The sequence below is a fragment of the Sarcophilus harrisii genome, chromosome 1 (assembly GCF_902635505.1).
Source record: "Sarcophilus harrisii chromosome 1, mSarHar1.11, whole genome shotgun sequence".
Lineage (NCBI taxonomy): Eukaryota > Metazoa > Chordata > Mammalia > Dasyuromorphia > Dasyuridae > Sarcophilus > Sarcophilus harrisii.
In genome coordinates, this window is record NC_045426.1 from 114356878 (window position 1) to 114378494 (window position 21617).

Sequence of the window (21617 nt, forward strand, 5' to 3'; positions counted from 1 at the left end):
GCAAAGTACTTCACAAATATTATGTTATTTGATCCTTATAATAATCCCGAAAAATTGGTGCTGTTCTTACTATTAGTGTTTATTATTATTATTATTAATTATTATCATAGAGGGCTGCAGATAGTGGGGGAACTCTGAGTAAGATATAAGACCAAAGGGAACCTGCTGACAATGTGTAGTTTGGCTCCCCATCTTCCCTAGGGCTCTCACCCTTCCTGAGAAGTCAAGGAGGATGTGACTACCTGTGTTCTACTTGAAGCAAGGGATACTTACAGTAAAGAAGAATTTACATACCAATAGTAGAGTGCTTATAGTTAACACTAGCAGTGGGCTGTGGTGATATAATGCTATTATAGTTAGCACATGCTCAGTGTGCTGTAGTGATATATTTGTACTAAGGTATTTAGGGGCTGAGAGGACTTGAAATAAAGGGACTCCATCTTTGACCAGCCTCATGAGTCTCCAGCCTCATCACTCCTCCACTAAGACCAAGGACTCAGGCTGGTCCCAAGATCCTCCAAAGAGCTAGTCTGTATGGTATATTTTGGCACCCCAGTGTGGGGGTTCTAGAAAGCATACTACAATTATTTTATAGATGAGGAAACTGAGGCAGAAAACATATAAGCAACCTGTACATGGTGAGAGATCTAATGGATGTCTGATTTTAACTCAGATATTCCTGACTCCAGGCTTAGTATTCTATCCACTGCACCAGCTAGCTGGCTATCTTCATAGAAAGACCTTATGCTTCCCAATAAAATGTACAACTGAGTCATCTCTTGTAACTATGGAAGATATGGTTACCACCAATAGCTTGAAGACAGAAGAAGTGTTTTAGAACAGTTATTAGGAGGAATCAACAAGGACAGAATGAAAAGTTTGTTACATGGTAGTGAGGGCCAGAATGTAGTCATATACCATGAATTGTGAAAATTTATTAAATGTTGTTAATAAAACGTATTCCCCTTTAAAATTGGGAATGTTTCATTTTGTCTTTGTCCCCTTAAAACTTTGCAAAGTTTCTGATATGTTTTGGGGGGGGAGTAGAAGTAGGGTTGGAGAATCTAACCCATGATTTTGTTGGCATATGGAACTCCCCATCAAAAAAGTCCATTGATTAATATAGATGTGTACCTTTTCTTCAACTTAAAAGAGTTTCCTGGGACAGTAAGGAGTTAAATCACATAGCCAATATTTAACAGGCAGAACTTCAATTCCTGTTTCCTTGGCTCCAAATTATCACTATAGCACACTGACATCTGGCATAGATAGGAACTTTTTGAGTGAATGAATGAATTATATGCTTTCCCAAGAGTTCAAAGCTATGTATTGGAAGGGGAAGCAACAAACATTCAACCCTAGCATTTTACCACTGCACTAAGTTTCTCTGATAAAATGACTTCTATGTGAGAAGGAACTTACCAAATTGGAACTAAGTTAGCAACTTCATCTCATTTAGATTTTGTACTGGCATCTTCCAAATTATATTTGACAACATGATTCTTATGACAACTTCTCCTGAAGCTATTTAAAGAATTCCATCATTTTTTTAGTTTGAGGAAAGCAGTAAAAGTTCCCATGTGTGATATAGTAACATGACTACTCATTGAAGTTTTCCCTGGTGCTAAGTAAGAGCAAAGTCTTTGTATTATTGAAAATAACTGAAGATCCATGGAGTGACAGAGTGCAAGTAGTTCTTTATGAGACTAAAGCATTCTGATAACTGTTCTTACAATAGTTGCTTTTAGGAGGCTTTGAATAGAGTCTATAATTAGTCATGAACAAGACACCACTGCCACATATCCAGTTGGTTCAGCACTCTATGTATGTCAGCTGCATGGCTGAATTGACCAGGCAGTGATCCACATTGGTAATTAATGATACACCATTCTGCTATACACTTATTTTGACTGAAGACATAGTCTTAAAGGAATCATCACTGCTTCTAGTCTTCCTGAATTTCACAAAGCCACACAAGCTTAGAATTGGAAGGGACTTCAGTCTTCCTTGTCTCTAAACTTGAACCCTCTCATAACATCACTGACACAGCTTCTGTGGCCTTTATTTGAAGACCACCTATAAAAAAACAAAAAAAAATTAGTACTTCTTAAGACATCTCCTCCATTCTACTTTGGAATACCTCTAATTGTTAGCATATTTTTCCTCATATCTGCCACTTGCACACATTGTTTCTAGTTCTTCATATGGAGCCATGAAACATAATTCTATTCCAGTCTTTCAGATGTTCGAAGAAAATAGTCATGTCTCTCTCTTTCCTCAAGGCTTAAAATCCTTGGGTTTTTCAATTACTCTTCCTATGATGTAAGTTGAAAGTCTTCTCATCATTCTGATCTCTCTCCTATAGATAAGCTCTAGTTTATTGATGACTTACTTAAAGTATACTAACAAGGATTGAACACAGTATTCCAGATATGTGTAAAGAGGGCATACTGTATGTAACTATCAAGAATGGTGTGCTGGCAAATATGTAACAGTCAGCCCTACAAGAGGAAAAAAATGCATGCACATGGAGATATAAAATTTTCTCCATCACTTTCTTAAGTCTGTCAATTAACATGATAAAGCACTGATTTACGATGTTTAACAATTTCAAAGGTGTGAAACCTCAGACTGAAAATTTAACAGTCAAGGCTAGTTCACTTGTTTCTAAAACATTCCTACCCCAGCTTTCATTCTGGACAATATGATTTCCTAATGCAACCAAAGAACTTTGGATGTGTTTACAAAAAATATATCAAAATCAAATAGAAAACGACTGAAATCAATATGTGTATGTAGTTCCTACTTTATAATTCATATGTACTAGATCTAGAAACTACCTTGCTGTTATGATGTTGATGTTGCTGCTGCTGTTACTGCCCCTGCTGTTGCTTTTGCAATGCTCTTGTTTCAACTAGCAGTCATCCCTTAGCATTAGAAATAACAAATTGTAACTCTCCCAGGAAATACCTCATGAGAGCATCTCCAAGAAAGAGTGGGTAAAAATAAAAACTAAAAGAGGAAAAAAAAATAGTGTACTCTATTTGCATTAGCTAATTAGAAAAAATCATTTTGCCTGTTCTCCTGTGCCTTTTTTTTTTTTTTTCTCACTGCACTTCAGACTGCCTCTTTAATGTTCAAATCAGAAATGATTTGTTTAGGGTATAGTTAGAAAGGAAAGACTCAAAGGAATATTGTCAATTGATTTAAGTCCCAAATTTAGCTTTGCGGAGGCAGGTGAATCCTGTGTCCGATCCTCCGAGATAGCTTTCAGGGAACAAAGTACTAAGGCCTTTGTATGTTGAAGAAAGTTGTTCTGTTCCAATAAGTGTAGATTGAAGTATTTAATTTTGCCAGCGAGACCGCAAGTCTGCACGTTTATAGGTGCTTGAATGTTTTCAGGGAAAATATTTTTTAGAGTGGTACATTTTAAAAACATTTCTTGAGAGGAAAAGGCCTTTATGTACAGGTGTGCTGCTCAAATCAGACTGTACTAACTCAGGAGTACATAAAAGGGCCAATTTTGTTCATTTCCATTAGATTTTGGAGGTAGAAAATTTTTAAAACTTTTTTTAAATGATCAGGCTAATAAGAGGAATTAATTTGCCTTTTTTTTTTTTTTTAAGTACATATGCCTAGTCTTATTTTCCCTCATATCCCTCTTGTCTGTGTGCACATGCTTCCTTTAAAGTTAGTCTAAAGAGCTAATAATGCTTTCTTCTTTCCAGAATTGTGGGGAAATACCCTGAAACCACAATTGTCTTTTTAATATCCTGGAGAAGAATTGGATTTTCTGTGACATTGGGAACTTTTAAAATAAAAGTTACAATGGACTTTATTACTCATAATTAATATATAACTCACCACCATAAATTTTAGACATCTATTTTCAGTACATAAAATGTTAATGGTAGATGTATTGGAAGAGTGGAGGAAAGTGGCAAACCTGTTGGCATCTTCAGATTGAAATATGGGCACATTGTCTTACTATACCTGGCATGAGTTGAGTTTGAGACATCAATATCAACAGTTTGGCAACCTGTTTGAAATTTGCTCCTGCTGGGATCTATGCTCATTTCTCTTTCTTTCTTTCTTTTTTTAATTAAAGCTTTTTATTTTTCAAATCATATGCATGGACAATTCTTCAGCATTAGCCTTTGCAAAACCCTTTGTTCCAATTCCCTCCCCCCCCTTTCCTCATGCTATCTCCTAGATGGCAAGTAGTCCAGTATATATTAAATATGGTAGAAATGTGTTAAATCTAATATATGCATACATATTTATACAATTATTGTTATGCTCATTTCTCTTATGAGTTCAAGGTACCTTGTCATTTAATTTGATTGAGGCACAACTTAGCCCTCCCAGGTGACCAGCTAATATATGTCATCTCCATGATCTTCCCTATCTATGACTCTTAACATAAAAGCCTACAAAAAAAGAACCACAAAACCTGATCCTGTCAGTACTCTTTTTTGCAATCCTTGTGCCTGCAGGGACACAAACCTGATGGTAATCTTCATTATTCCTTCATCTTTCCAGAATTATTCACTCCCCAATCAGTAGCTGTGCTTTGGACAAACAACTTTATGGAAATGGATTCCATCTTCTCTTCCAAAGAACATTCATGCTCTGGGCCCACACATCCTGGGAAACATAATCTTTTCCCAATCTAGCCTTGACTCTAACAATAATTTTATAGGGAAGGAAATTAAATTAATGAATAAAAAATAATTGATCTATCTCCCTTCACAGAGGGACAGATTCTTACACTTTCCAACAGCCTTACTTCATAAGAAGGTATAAATAAATTTAATTTCTAATTAATTTCAGTTACCTTAATTTTTGTTATTTGTAGCTCCAGTGAATAGCCAGTCAACAAATCAAATGAAGTCAACAAGCATTTATTAAGCATTCACCATGTGCCAAATCAGGAATACAAAGAAAGGCAAAATCAATTCTTGCATTCAAGGGGCTTACAATCCACTAAGGGAGACAACATGCAAAAAAGTATTTATGAACAAGATATGTAGAGATAAATGATAAACTAAAGGTACTCTCAGAGGGAAGTTTCTTAATGCTGATTGGATAAATGAATAGGTGTTACTGAATATTATCAAGTTAAAAGTTCCACAAAATGTCAGCTATGGGAAAAAAACAACTTTAGTAACCAGACAAGATCCATTTGGAAAATGTGTTCAAGGTTCAGTAATTGGATCATTTTATAGAATAGTTTCAGTTTTACTTTTTCTTACAGCAAAAGGTATTTCTCAGTATTATTTGGAAGAATGTTTTTCTCATGTTAATTAGTTGTTTTTATTGTAGATCATAATAGTTGTTATTCAGTCATTTTCAGTTACGTATGACTCTTTGTGACCACATTTGGGATTCTCTTGGCAAAGGTACTGTAAAAGTTTGCCATTTTCCTTTCTGGTTTATTTTATACATGAAGAAATCGAGGCAAACAGGATTAAATAACTAGGACAAAGTCACACAGCTAATAAGTGTTTTAGATCATATTTGAACTCGTCTTCCTGACTTCCAGAATTAGAATTATATCCACTGTACCACCAAGTTACCTAGAACATATAAGTAAATTTATGCAAATATTAAGGTAAAGACAGTATTTTCTATATTTTTCAAGTAAATGAAACACCGAAAGACTTTTTTTTTTTGCTTTGTCTTTTGGTAATCCTACTAAAAGTCAGTACAAATTATATAATCTAGTAGAATAAAAGTGGAAAAGTAAAGAAGAGCTAGAAAGTCACTTTCTGATTTGTCATTCAGCTCTACACTGGTGTCAGTGTCTTGATTCTCTTGATGCTAGAAAAATAAGGGGTGAAATGGTATTTTGAGATCTTTGAAGAAGGGCACTTTGGCTACAGAATCAGAAAAGTTCGAATGTTCTTAATGAACTACTAATGGTTATGTCCCTGATAAGGAAAATCTTACCTCACTCAGGACCTTCGTCTCCTGGACAAAATAATAATAATAACAATATTTCCTATAATAATGTTCTGTTAACTTCCCTCAAATCTAATTATTTTAGCCTCTTTCATTTTCAAAGAGAAAAAATATAATGCTTCCATTGTAGTTTATGTCACTATGACAAGCAGTATGCTATTATGTCTGGAGTCAGAGGATAGAATTTTGAATCTCAACTCTGTTAGTTATTATCAATGTGCCACTGGACAAAGTTGTTTAACATTTGTAGCTTTGCTAAATATAAGGGTTTGAAGAAATGACTTCTAAGATCCTACATAATTCTAAATAATAGAAAAATAAAATGAAATCAGCCTCAGTTGATCCTGGGTCATTTAGCCTTTCTGTTTTGATCTGAACTAAAAAAGTCATATATATTCTGATCCATGATCGATCGATCTATCAATCTATCTAATTTACCTAGCTATCTTCTTTTTTATATACTTTAGTATATGACAAAGGCCTTCAGTAAATGAATGCAGCACATTTGAGACATATTTGAGACATAGAACACTTTTTGGCCATACATTGGCCTAATTGTATTTTATATGTTTTTGCTCAGACTCTCAATGGAAACTTTATCTCATTCATCTCAAGTAACAGGATTTTAAATTATTTAAACCTCACATTGGTTTTATAGGATCCCCTGAGACTCTTTTTGAAGAAATAGCAACTTTTTTTCACATTATAGACCTAAATTTTATTTGTAACCAAAACAAATCATTTCATTTCAGAAAAAAAATAAGCATACTCTTGTATTGTGCATTATCATTTTATAGATTTACAGATTATTTCCACATTTCTCTAAACAAGCACACTTAGAAATTGTGATTGCCCATGACTTATGTTTTTAAAAATTTTATGGATGAGTTCTTAATCTATCCAACCATCTATTTTAAATGCCTGAATGTAATTTCCTGATATATTTCATAACACTGAACTGAGAATAAAATTATATTTTTCTTCATTGCACTTCAAAATTTTAACTACTTCTCTGTCTATCAACAATTGCACTTTATTTTTCTCCAGGGCAACTGAATATTTCACTGCTCAGTAATATTTCTGATGCAGAAATTTGATTTACACTGGCACCAAAAGAGCAATTTTGTTATGTTGGGACTCACCACAAAAAAAGCATTCCACAAAGAAGGGAGGAAAAAAAAGTCTAATGTGAAATAAGACACAGCAAAGATTTTTTAAAACATGAATTTCAAGAAAACTGATTGTCTACTTAGTTTTACTTGGCTTTGAAAAAATTAACAGAAATTGATAAGTACATGAAATAGAAACAATATATGTTTTTTACAGGTGAAATGTGACCAGTATTGGCCCAGCAGAGGCACAGAAACATATGGGCTGATTCAAGTGACACTGCTAGATACTGTGGAATTGGCAACATACTGTGTTCGAACATTTGCACTTTACAAGGTGTGTTTTTCCCCCCTTTTCTTCCCTTTTCTGTTATTTAAAGAAAGCTTCTTTTCAGAAATCAGATCTCTTAAGACTTTACTTAAATCTTGATCCCACTGGCAACAATGAAGAATGAAATAATTCTTCCATTATCACTGTGCAATTTTTCTCCTTGTCTGGAGGTTTATCACAGTAAATACAGAGCTCTTACTCTGAACAAAAGTTTAGTTGAATGAAGAATTAGCCAAAGAACTCAGATTCTTTGCCAGCTCCTTTTTAGAGATGTAATAGGAGCTCTCTTGATATTTGAACCAGAAAATGCAATTTCTATCTCTTAAGAAATATTTTTCCTAGAAAATATTTGCCATTTTTTGTTGTTTACTTGAACCTCCAAAAGGATACCTGTTAATAATGGAGATATAACTATTACCAACATTGACTCTTAGGTCTTTTCAGATGTTTTGGAGCTCCAGGTTTGGGAAATGGTCATTTTAACCAATGTTCTCATTTAACAGAATGGTTCAAGTGAGAAGAGGGAAGTGAGACAGTTCCAATTCACAGCATGGCCAGATCATGGGGTACCAGAGCATCCAACACCTTTTCTAGCTTTCTTGCGACGAGTCAAAACCTGTAACCCTCCTGATGCCGGTCCTATGGTTGTTCACTGCAGGTAAGCTCCATGTGATATGACACATAAACTCAAGAGAAGGCCTCAAAAAGAGAGATGTATAACCTTGATTTTAATTTTACCCTAATTAATATCAGATGTTAACAAGAAGTTAAATGGGCGCATTAAACATTAGTTTAGTCTTGTTGTTGTTGTTTTTTAAAAACTCTTGGTACATTGGATCTGATAAAGACTTTTAAATTTATAACATGAATGTCTTATGTAATCAAATGAAGTTCGATTATTTCAGGAATCTAAGAAGATAATATAAAACAAAGTAGAGTTAAGAGAAATGGAGAGTATTCAATTTTAGCTCAGTGTTAACAAAGAAGGCTTTATGGAGATTTTAATATCTAAGTTGTGTATTAAATTAAAAGAAAACAATTCAGTAGACATGTAGGGGTTGCCCTGGACAAATTCATGAAGGCAAGAGATAATACAACAGAATTGAAGAATTGTGTAGAATGGTTAGACTGTAATTTTTAGGAAGAGGAATTGAATCAACTTGGAGAAGTAGATTGGATCCAGACTGTGGAAAGTGTGGATTATCAGGAGGAGATGACATTTTATTCTTTGGGCTAGGGATTCCTAACCTTTTTCTTGTGTCAAGGACACCTTTGGCAGTCTGTTGAAATTTATAAATCCTTTCTAAGAATAAGTGTATGCATAAGTACTTTTAAGTTCAGGTATATAATAAAATTACAAATGAAAAAAATTATATGTAAAAAATAGCAAACAAAATGGTACAAAAAAATTCATGACCTCCTGAAACCTATAAATAGATGTCTTGAGTATCCATGGACCTTAGGTTAAGAATACTTGCTATGTATGATGGGAGCGAAACATGTAAACAAGGAAACTTGCTTTAGTATGAAGCATGGAGCAGAATGAAAGATTCATTGGAAGGAGGAGTTTCCAGTTTCATTAGTAGGCTATTAACAGTAATATAAGTAAGAGATGAGGGTCTGAACTAAGATGTCTTGAAGGAGGGCAGAAAGAATGATACGAATACAAGAGCTATTTCTGAAGTCAATTGATAACTTTTGTTGAATGATTTAATTTGGAGGAGGAAGAATGAAATGTGAAGAATGATTCTCAGGAACATACCTGCCTTCTCAGTGGAAAGATGGGAGATTAAAGATACTGAATGTTGTATACTCTATCGTGTGGTCACAATGTAGGGAATTTTTTTTTTTTTTTTTGGTGAAATTATAGGGTTCTGAAGAAATGTCTGGTTTTTGTTTTTTTTTTAAAGTCATCATTAACTTAAAGGAAAAAAAAACTTTGAGGTTTCTAGACTGAAAGACCAAGAAGCTAGTAATGCCATCATCACAAATAGAAAAGTTAGGACAGCGAGGTTCATTGAATCCAGATGGAATTGCCAAGGGAGAAAGTGTAGATGGAGTAAAAAGAGAGGCCTAAATCAAAACTCACTATCATATATAAGAGGCAGGAGGAATAAAAGAAACTATCAAAGGATACTAAATGTTGCAGTTAGAGAAACTGGAACTGGACCTGAAAAGAGAACTATGTGTAAATGACAAATTTTTAATTTTAGCTTTAGCTACAAAGGAATCAAATTGGAATAAGGAATGGAAGAAGGAAAGGGCAGAAAGAGGAAGTGAAAGTGCTCAGGGAAAATTAATGCATATCTAAGAATTAAAAGAAGAATTTTGAAAAGACGTTCAAGCAAGAAAGATTCATGAGGAAGGTATAAAACATGAGGAAGGTATAAAAAGCACTGAGAGACTGGGAAGATTGAAGTTTAGAATGAGACTAATTGACTTTTTTTAATCAAAAATGAAAATAAATTTTATATATGAAAGGTAAGGCAAACATGAAGGCTCCAAATTACTAATGAATTATGATTCTAAAGTTCATTTCTAAATTGATTGTTTGGAACCTGCAGCATATTTTTATATAAAAGCACTATTCTAAATGGTTAGATTCTGAGAACAAAAGGCCAATTTAATCCATTATTCAGTTCAGTTCAGTAAACATCTACTTAAGTGTACATACCCTGTGCATTTTACTAAGTGCTGGGAAAGACAGAAACACAAAAAAGATATCTTTCTTCTCCTTAAGGAGTTTACCATGAAGCATAAAAATAAAGTCTCTTACAAATATTTGTACAAAATAGAAGATTATAATAGCATAAAAGGGAGGAATATTTTGAGTGTTTTTAGAAAGAAGTTTTTCTAAGAGATTTACCAAAATATTAGTATTTTAAAAAATTTATTTGACATGGGTACTATTTAAATGGGTAGAGATAGTTTGTATTAATAGTATGATATTGTTGCTATAGGAAGAACTTCTTTCTACTCTACTTGTTGAGAATAAGGAACCTTCTCTCTTCCAACTGGAAAAGAGATCTTAAGCAATGGGGAAGGCTTGAAGATGAAGCTTTGGTGGTAGAATCCAGATCTCTAGAAAGAAGTGACAGTTTGAGTCTCTGGAGAACAGTTGAATATTTCAGTTTGAAAGTAATGGTTGCCTTTGGAGAAAAGTAGAGAAAATAAGAGTAAAGAATTGAAGTATATAAAACATGAACAAGATCCTAGAAAAGATATTTTTGAAGGTACAGATAATTAGAGGGAAAGAAAGGTTCTTTCCTTTCATGTAAGAGACATTTAATTCTTGCTCTTGATATTTATATACAAAGGATATGTATAAGGTGGGGCTTTCTGTTACCAAAAACTTGGGAATAAGATGCTAGAGATTGTTAAAAGGATTTTAAAAGTACCAGACAAGAAGTTTTATGAATGGAATTTTTTTTTCTTTGTATAGTACCAGAATCTAATCTCCTATAACAATGGACATTCAAATGAAAGAGAAAAGTTCAATCAAATATATTTTGTTTTCATCATAACAATACACACTCCCAAATATTTTTAAATATTCAAATGTCCAAATTATTGCAGTTAGTTGATATCATATGGAATCCGTTGAACTTCTTAGTGAAAAGCTTGATAAAAACTATAGCATCTTATATCAGTCAATCAAATGATTTTTTTTAATTTTTTCTTATATCAGTCAATCAAAAAATATTTATTAAGCATCTATTACGGTTCAGACACTGTGTTCCAAATAAGAGGAATCAAAAAAGTTGGAATAAATCATCCCAATGTAGAAAGGACAGATAATTATATATGCTCTTAAGTTATAATTTTAAAGGCTGCAATGATTTTTTTGATTTTTTCTTATATCAGTCAATCAAAAATTATTTATTAAGCATCTATTACGGTTCAGACACTGTGTTAGTTGTGGGTTGTGTTATAGCAATTGATAGGCATATGGTCCTATTGCCATTATTTGTAAAATTTTAAACACTTCCAGTTTTGGAAACTACTTGATGCCTTTATGTGTGGTAGTCCATAAAATTAGTCCCCTTACTTTTGAGATACTTTAGTATTCTGGCCCAAAAAATCATTACTCTGCTTAGTCAACAAATTTGGAACTGTCATTTTTAAATGCTTCAAGAAAACAATTCTACTTTAAAATATTAAATTTGACCACTACTTAGAATGTTCAAAAAGAGGTAACACAGTTGTTAAAGGCAGTTCCAAATAAGAGGAATCAAAAAAGTTGGAATAAATCATCCCAATGTAGAAAGGACAGATAATTATATATGCTCTTAAGTTATAATTTTAAAGGCTGCAATGATTTTTTTGTATGTTAGAATTTTTCTAACAAAATGAACTACATAAATTTATCACACTTCACATGATTTCATAAATTTTTATTATTGTTCAAAATATCAGACCTACCAAAATGACCTCAGGATCATGGCTTAGTGAAAGTCCCATTATTTAATTCCAATGAAAAGCCAAAAAAAATTTTTTTTTAATAGTTTGCCTTCTTCTGGGAAGATATAACATGTACAGAGATAAATATAATATAATAAAAAGAGAGGGGAAAGTGCTAATTAGAGAAAATAGGAAAGACTTGCTATAAGATGTTACAGTTAGGCTGAGCTTTGAAGGATTTTAAGAAGAGAAAGTGAAGAGAAATTTCATTTTTGTGTTTATATCTCTGTTGCTTAGCAAAGTACATTTAGTGAATTAAATTCAACAAACATGTAAAAGCACCTACTATGTGCAAGGAATTGTGTTATAGATGTTACAAATACAAAAAAAAAAAAACTATCACTGTCCTCACTGAGCTTATTTTTTATAAGGAAAAGGGGCATTCCAGGCATGGAAGACCCCCTATTAAAATCTTAGAGGCAGAAGAGTACTGAGTTTATATAGAGAAATTAAGTTGCCTGACTGACATAGAACATAAAGGTTAAATGTGACTGGAAAGATTACCTGAAACCGCTTGTGAAAGGACTTGCCAAATATTGCATTTGGCATGGGAGTTACATGAATAGAACTTAATTGCTTAATTAATGAAGTAATGATAAATAAATGTGTTGATGTGAAGTGAATTGAATTTCATGTAATTAATCAAGGACTTATAAAATCCTGTGCACTTCTGTACTGTGTCTGCCATTATCACTAATACTTCTTGTTTTATATTTGAAGTACAGAGTTTAATATAAGTAGAAGAGGTTTTTCTCATTGACTTTGCCCTCTCTTTGATGAATTTAACATTTTACATATAAAATGTCTTTTCTTTCCCATATCTGCAAAATCACCTAAAATGTTTTAGCCTGCCTGTGAATATGTACTTAGTAAAACCCTTTGATATTCCACTGTGGAAAACACCCAAACTATATGACATAAAATACATCTAAACAAATAAAAACTATGTAATAGAATTAGTTTCCCTTTCCATTCAGACTTTAAAGACTAGGAAGGGCCCTTTAAAAATGCACATAACACTTGTGCTGTCATTCACAAAGAAACAGCTGTAAATGACCTTATAGATGAGTTAATCTAAAAGTCACAAAATTAATTTAAGGGAAGAGCTGAAACCAGACTTTTGACAACTAGTTCACCTCTTTTTATCATTACTATAATTCTGAACTTAATTGTGAATTACTTTTATCAGATAACCTTTTTCATTTAAGTCAACATTTTAAGTGTCTTTAAGCATGTCACGTATTAAATAAACCTGATGCTTAATTCCATTGAGAGAATGGCAGGTTTGGGGCATTAAGAGAGGTGAAAGTGAGCTAATTTAGCAATTTGGGCTACTTTAAGAGAGAATATTTCTCAGTAGGGATGCCCCGGTGAAAGGGGAACTGGAAATGAGGATGGGAAAAAGCTTAAAGATGCTGAGCTCTTGTAGGAACTTGGGGGAAAAGGTTAGAAATGCAAATAAAAAGAGAGATGGAAAAATGTTAGGGAAAAAAATGTGATCATCTTTGCTTAGAATCATGTTGGTGACAACCATTCCATGCTACTGAAAATTATCTCCCATGGCAATTGGCATCTCCTAATACGCTATATATTGGTACATCACCTTCGATTGGTATCTCTCTAGTTCCAGGGCTATACTTTTTTCTATAAGAGACCCTATATGCCTGTCATTCACAAGCTATTTCCTCATCTCAGATGCTAGCCAAGTGTAGCAGATGCTATTGTTGTCCCTTCTTTTGAATGAAGTGGGAAGTAGAAAGAGAAAGAAATTTGTTGTTATTGTTTTTTCTGCTGGAATAGAATTAAAAACCGCTTGTGGTATATTGTCCTCTGGTAACTATTCATTGAATTCTCTCTCTCTTTCTTTTTTTTCCCCATGTAATGCTTTTTCATAGGATAAGAATCTGCCCCTATATTTGTCAACATAATGTAAATGACCTTCTCCATTCTACTGTAGCTATATTACAATTATAGTAATTCAGACTTCTCATTTGAGATCTGAGCTATTTCTTGTGCACACAATTCTATTGACTCTGACCGTGCCATCTGCTGTAATCATTTATATTTCACACACACGATGTTTGTTATATGGCTAAATCCAACAAAGCAAAACTCTAAAATTTTCCACATAAATAAACAATTTTAGAGTATTTTCAAAACTCCTCTCAGTAGCAAGTAGAATTGAGAAGGTATGTTGAAGATTGTAAGAAACAGCTGCTGAAACTAGCTCTTCCAATTCAGAATTATAGGTGACCCAGCCCCCATTAGAATACTAGAGAAAACTCAAAAGACAGTCCTAACCAAAGATATTTGAATTTTTTTCCTACTTAGCTTTTAATTTATAGTAGCTGAAGTTCAGTTCTTAGAAAAGAAATTAATTCCTGTTTTACAATACATACCAAGAGAAAATAGTGATAAATCAAGCAGCACCACAACCAGAATCAACCAGTTCTGTCTTCTGGCCTCAGCTACCTTGTCTCTAAAATGAAGAGTTTAGAAAAGATGAGCTTGAAAAATTCTATGAATTTTTCTCTTGGTAAAAAAGTAATTTCCCAGGTTAGAAAATATTAGTCTTTTTTTTTTTTTTTTTTTTTTGCTTAATTGACATTGACATTCTTTCAAACCTTTTCCAAATTTTAAAATGAAGAGTCAAAGTCATCTCAGTTTCTTTTTTAATCTCAGTATCCACTATCCTTTCAACTTTGCTAGATTTCTCTAAGATCCTCAATGGTAAGCACAGATTATGGATGTGTTAAGAATTCTCCTGTTTATATCGCTATTCAAATTTCTTTATAATAGATGAGACTATGAGTGCCTTGTTTCACCTAAATTCTTGTAGCCTAGGGGCAATATATGTCTGAAGAGAATGATGAGTGGACACATTGGCCTATTGCCTCCAAAGTAGGTCTTTTCCAAGCAGTTATTACTTTGATTAACTATAGATATAGGCTACTGTAATATTTTGTTCTTGGATAAATTATTACAGAGTTCTATCTCTATTTATTTTGTTCTTAACTTTTTTCTGTGTCATAAATCTCTTTTCCAATCTAGTGAATCCTTCTCAAAATAGTATTTTAAAATCAAAGAAATGCTAGATTTAAAGACTGGTGGGGGGCAAAAATATTTTTTATTTCTTATACAAGTTCATGGACACTCTGAAATCTATCCACAAACCTCAGCTTAATAACTTCTCTGGAGCAACCAAAGGTTCTAAGATTTAGATCTACAAAAATCAGAGATCAAGTACATCAACCTCCTCTTTCTTATTGTAGACAAAGAAACCAAAGTATGGAGAGTAGTCATTTGTCCCAGGTCACAGACATAATAAATGACAAAATTTGAATTTGAATTTAGCTCTTTGGAATTGTTAATGCTACACTGCCTCCAGGTTTTAGCTTATATTAAATGCTTGGTGACTGAGTAATTTGTGGTTCCCATTTTGGATAAAGTCTCTAAATTTACTTAAATTATTCTCAAATTACCTGAGCAGGAATTTCTCATTAGAATTTTACCTTAGAGTAATTATATACATAATATGGAATTGACAAATTTTCCCCAAATGGTTTTTTCCCTTAAATGATGAATTAAAGTCTAAAACTCCTAATAGGATGGTCTTTATGCTTAAAACAGGGAATTTGAAAACACTCAGCAATTCAGAAGCGGCTCCAATTCTTTGAAGATGAAATACTAATCTGCTCTCAAACCTCTCTTGTAATATTCTGTATGACATAGTCATTCATTAAACGTTGTTGATTGATTGAATAGAATAGGCAATACTCCTAGAATAAATATAGGTACCATCATGCCCCTCAAAAAAATCTCATCATAAAAAAAAGAGAAAATGGTTTGTATCCATACTGAAAATATCATAGAACTCTGAGGGTAGATTCATTCCAACACTGACTAGCTTTGTGACTTTGCACAAACTACCCTCTCTGGACCTTGGTTTTCTCATCTATAATACTGGGATGTTGCCTGCCCAGGCTTAAGGCAGGGAGTTAAGATAGATGGTGAGGGTGATAGATGATAACAGTTTGTCTAGGGATATAAGGTTTAACTGCTGCACAACTACCCTGTGAGGAAGAATATGAGTATACTAAATTCTATACTCTTATGATATTCTGAAAACAAGAAATTTTTAGCACAGGGAGGTCAAGTGGCTTCCACACTCACCGTATAATGTCTTATGGTATCTTCAAGCCCTAATTTCTGTTATTCTCTAAAATGCATATACATGGCTAATAGATTTTTCATCAGGTTCTTTTTTTTTTTAAGTTTTACAGTTGTACTTCTTTTTAAAAAATCTTATAAACTATTTAATGACACCTCTTTTAACATTTCCTATAGATGCCTAGAAATAGAGGCCTCAGCAGTAAAATGATGATGATTATGATGATGATGATGATGATGATGAGCTGACATTTATATAACACTTTAAGGTCTACAAAGTACTCTCAATTTATTGCCTTAGTCCAGAATAACTTTATGAAAGATGGGGAATGCAGCAGCTACTGTTATTTCTACTGGATTTTTCTGTCTGACCAAATAGGAAATAGTAAACTAGTTTTGATCATTTTGGTCATTTTCTGATGGACTCTTATAAACTAACTTTGATCCTGGCCATTTTCTGTAGGACTCTAGATCTGACTGTTATTGGTGAGTCATGAGGGAAATGGTTGAATAAAGCAAAGTAGTGTTTTTAGATGTGTGAAGAAAAAAGCTGATGAATTTTATTTTGGTTTCTGGTAATGTCAACTTGATAAAAAAAAAAAAATCTGAGGGAGAAATTTAGTCTGCTTTCCTGGAAATCCAGTCCAAGTATTCATAATATTCAGAATACACTCAATGTCTTCCATTAGAAAAGCAATGTGCTAGGAAGGCACAGAGCCATAAGATCTATTTTTTAATCAGATTTTGGTCATAGAGTTTTACTCTCAGGCCATCTGTAGTGTTGGGCCCTTGGATAAGCCCACTTTGGGGACCTCTTCTACTGCAATCTCTTCCGAGGGCCAAATTCAAGATAGACAAAGTATCCTTTCTTCTGACCAGGCTCCAGTTATCTAGTCTTGCCTATAGAGATCCAAGCCTCTCAGGGATTCCCAGGATCCAACATCATCATCTGCCATAGGGTTGAACTTCTGAACTTAAGGGAGGAACTTGAAAATCAAATTCCAAGTTTCTGTCATGAATCCTTCAATAGTCCTTTCTCTAAACACTGATAGTCTTGCTAAATCACTCTTCTATGGTTAGTATATTTCCATCCCTTTGCAATTTCTTCATCCCAATTATTTTATTGATATTCAAATCCCATTCACTATCCCCAACTATTTTATCTCCTTACTCCTATCTACCTCTACTCCAGATGTATCCATCCTTCTACTATTCCTCTCTGGAATGCCTGTTTCATAATTAACATACTTCCTTTTAACTTAAAACTATTTCTTTTTTTAAATAATATTTTATTTTTCCAGAAACATGTAAAGATAGCTTTAAACATTCATTTTTGTAATACTTTGGTTCCAATTTTTTTTTTCCTTTTCTGCCTTACCTCCCTACTCTCCAAAATAACAAGCAATCTGATATAGGTTAAATATGTGCAATAGAATTCTCTCATTTCTTACATCTTTTGTATCTTTCTGAGACCTGACTCCCTTCTTTTGACATATTTCTCATTCTACTCTGTCTAGTACAAACTACACGTTCTTTTATCATCCCTTCCCACTCACTGGTCAAGGTAGAGTAAAAATTCTTCCAATTTTCTAGCCTTTTCTTCTACTTCCTTTACTAAGCAATCTGTTTTTTGAAGTTCACTCTATCCAAATGTATCATCCAATCCAGATTCTGGTATCTATTTTCTATAGACTATAAAAACAACCTCCTTCCTTCCTCAGTGACTCTCTCTCTCTCTCTCTCTCTCTCTCTCTCTCTCTCTCTCTCTCTCTCTCTCTGTCTTTCCTAAAATTCCTTTGATCCAGCATCACCATAGCTATTATACTATATCTCTCATTTCTTGGCTAAACACCTTGAGGAAGTTGTCAACATTTAGTGCTTCCACTTCTCCTGAACTGCCTTTTAAATTATTTGCAATTTGACTGCCAACCTGGTAATGAAATTAAAACTGCCTTCTCCAACTTAAATAACTTATTCTCAATACTTATCCTTTATACTTTTATAACCTTTTACCCTATTGATCATCTCCTACTGGAGAATCTCTTATTTCTAGGTTTCTGTGATACTACTTGTTCCTTATTGTTGTATCTGTCCAACCACTCCTCAGTTGCCTTTACTTATTTTACATTTGTATCATGCTCACTAATAGTGGATGCCCCCAGGGCTTTTTTAATGTTATTAATTCACTTGGTTATCTCAGCATTATCTATAGGTTCATTTATTATCTCTGTGAAGAGATATCCAGTCTGTCTCATGTCTTTTAAATAAATATTCAGCTCATACTTAACATTTACAATCAAACTCCCCATTCTCTCCTATTCTTGTCAGAGTTATTACCATCTTTACAGGTAACCATTCCCACAATCTCAGTGTCATCCTCAACTTTTCATTTGCATTCATCTCACATATCTAAGCTATTGCCAAACTTTGTCATTTATTCCTTTCATCTATTTGTCTATCTATATTGGAGAAGATATCTATACTGGAAATTGTGAACCTAATTCCTAACCTTAGCCTATAAGACAAGGAAGATTTTTAAGATTGAAGGAAGAGAGTCCTTGTTTTAATAATTGGGGGAGAAAAAGGAATGATCCCTAATCTTGGGATGGTTGCTTGTTAAGGCAAACCATTGGCATTCACTCCAAGGCTTTGGTCACTCTTTTTTTCCCATCTCGTCTAGGTATTAGAAAACAAAAGACCTGCTCATAGGACATTTTTTCTTATGTACTATGTTCTGAAATTCACTTTTTATCTTGGTTCAATTAAACTGAAAGTTATTGGTTTGTAGGACCCAATAATAAACTCATAGGCTTAGTCGAGCATTTCCCAAAATTCAATGAGACAGCAAAAGTAGTACAGTTAAAAGATGCGTTGTTGTCATTTTTTTTATATCTGCTTAGAGGCTTAGCAATAAGCACATTAAAAATATCAGAAATAATAACAGACATCCCCCTTGGATGTAATTCTGAAGACTGATTCTTTGTTGCATGCATAATAAACACACCATTTCTTAAATTGTTCACCATAGCTTTTCCTCAATTTTGTATCCACAGTGTTCCCCAAGTCAAAATCTATATATTTGCAGTGTGATCAGATCTGAATACAGCTTTGTTTGAAAACTTCTTTACTAAACAATGTGAACAAGGAAATAAGGGTTTGACTGTAAAGTTGCTGAATATAACACTGGGCACCTCATTGCTCTATTCTGGGCCTCAGTTTCTCCAAATGTAAAATGGTGAGGCTAGACTATATAGTCGTTGAGGTTATTTCCAGTTCTAGCATCTTGTGATCTATATTCTAATTCCTGGGGAGTTTGGAAAGGGGGTGGTATAAAGGACTGAAACTCTGAATAGGTGCACTTGAATCAGACAGTGGAGCACTTAAGGCTAATTACCTATTGGTAATTAATTGGTAATTGTCCTATTGGACAATAACTCTATTAGCATGTTTGGAATTTCTCTTCTCACAGTTAATGCTGGCTCACTGCTAAGGGTTAGGAAAATCGTGGAGGGATCAGGGGGTGGAGTGAGACAAGCCAGAGTTAGGAGGAGGATGAAAAGAAGGGAGGTTGGTGGAGAGTTTGTGGCAGTTTTGTTGATTCCCTTCACTTCTCCCCCTAAAGACCAAGGACTTTTGCTTATCCTGACTCTGGCTGATTCCAAGGCCTCCAGGGAGCTAGTCTGGAATTTACAGAGTGGGAACCTGTGTTTCCAAAGGTGCCAGTTTTTAAGTCCCCAGCCACCAACAGTTTGGCTCATATATACTTCATCTTTTCTTGATTCAAAAGTGTTCTGTTCTGCATGTTATGATTTTATTGTTTTAATCATCCCAAAACTTATTGATATTTTAGTAAGTGAAAATAATTCAGGTAACTTTTGTCCTTAAATTCTAACAGGAGAAGAGTATAAAAAATAGCTGGGGGGAAAAGAGGGTATGTAGAGATTGGGATGCTAACATTCTTTTCACTCTGGTTGTGATTATCAACTTGTAAAAACAGAAGGCAAGACTTTAGTTACATACAAAGATGGCCCCATCCCTGATCTTGTCATCACCCACAATTGATTTCATTTCTATAACTAATAACTGAAATCCCTTTAACCCAATACAATCTCCTGTAGATACATCTCTCTCTCTCTCTCTCTCTCTCTCTCTCTCTCTCTCTCTCTCTCTCTCTGTCCTGCTACCACAAATATATTTTTCATCTTCACCATGATATATTCCTTTTATTCCCTTTGTATTTTCCCAGGCCATCAACCCTACTCTGGCCATATTCTTCCTTTTCCATTTTCCATTTTCAGCTCTATTCTTAATTCTCAGTCCCCTTGCTCTGTTCTATTGTTACCACTAATACTTTACCAAACTTCAACCCTGGATACTTTCGCCATTTGCCTTCAATATTGCAGTACATATACTGTACGAATAAAAAAAATTGGAGAAGCTTTCACAACTGTACAGACAACAAATTTGTTATCCAATGCCATTTGGACTTTCAGCACAGCAAGGCATCCTTCTACTCTTCTCTGAGTGTTTCCTTATACCACTCCTTATATGTCTTCCCAAACCATCTCTTTTCCTCTCAAACTTCCCAGTAATGCCCCCTTTTCCTAATCTCTCAGCTAAGCTCATTACCTTATATTTTACCTCCTTCAAATATCAAGACTATTCATCAATAACTTTTTCTTTTTCCTTTCTTATCTAACATTCCTTCTCTTCACAGTACTCTCAGCATTTCCTCTTTTCCTTCTGTGCCTGATGAAGATGTCCACTTTTCAATGGCCAACCCTTGTATTTATACCCTTGATCACATCCACTGATGCCCTCAACATCAGATTATCCCCCTCTTATTATTCTTTTTCTCTGCTAGCCCCAAGTTCAACAAGCACTGCTGTCTCCCTATTGTCTCAAGAATCAACTATGTAATCTTCTGTTTGGTTTTTAAGGTTCTTCACAAAATGACCTGTCCCTGCCTTTCTCCTTCTCTTATATAAATCCCTTCTTCATGCTTTCCAATGCAGCCGTAATAGCTGTACTGTTCTGTATAAGTCATGATATCTCCTAAATTTGTCCCTCATGGCTAGAGTGAACTCCCTTCTCACTTCTAGTTCTTAGAATCTCTTGTTTTCTTCATGACCCAAATAATGTGTCACTTACTAAAGGAGATAATATTTGTAAAGTGCTTAATCTAGCACCTGACATATAGCAGGCCTTATATAAATGTTTTTTGATTTTCCTTTGCCCCTACCTTTCCTGATCCCCATGGCTACCAGTGCACTTCTTCCCACAATCCCTTTGTATTTAATTGTTTATCCATTAGGCAGTAGATTTGTAGTCAGGAAGACCTGAGTTCAAATTCTGCATCAGGTACATTACCTCATCTTGTCTTTTTGACTGCTAAAATATATTACCTGTCTGTCTACTCTTCCTCGGGAAGACCTGAGTTCAAATTCTGCATCAGGTACATTAGCTATATGGCTCTTTGCAAAAGTCACTTGACCTCCTTAAACTTCTTTCACCTTCTTCATCTGTTAAATAGCATCTACTTCACAGGGTTCTCATTGGATTCCAATGAGATAACACAAAAT

At 34.1% G+C, this 21617-nt stretch overlaps 1 protein-coding gene across 10 annotated transcripts in view; it reads left to right on the forward strand.

Moving 5' to 3' along the window:
- Positions 1–21617, forward strand: part of PTPRD (protein tyrosine phosphatase receptor type D) — a 1049942-nt gene that overhangs the window by 990625 nt on the left and 37700 nt on the right. For all 10 annotated transcript variants that reach the window (XM_031947762.1, XM_031947812.1, XM_031947874.1 and 7 more), the window contains 2 exons: positions 7291–7410; positions 7908–8062. In XM_031947762.1, the coding sequence (XP_031803622.1) occupies positions 7291–7410; positions 7908–8062 (275 nt within the window). The remainder of the gene's footprint in view (positions 1–7290; positions 7411–7907; positions 8063–21617) is intronic.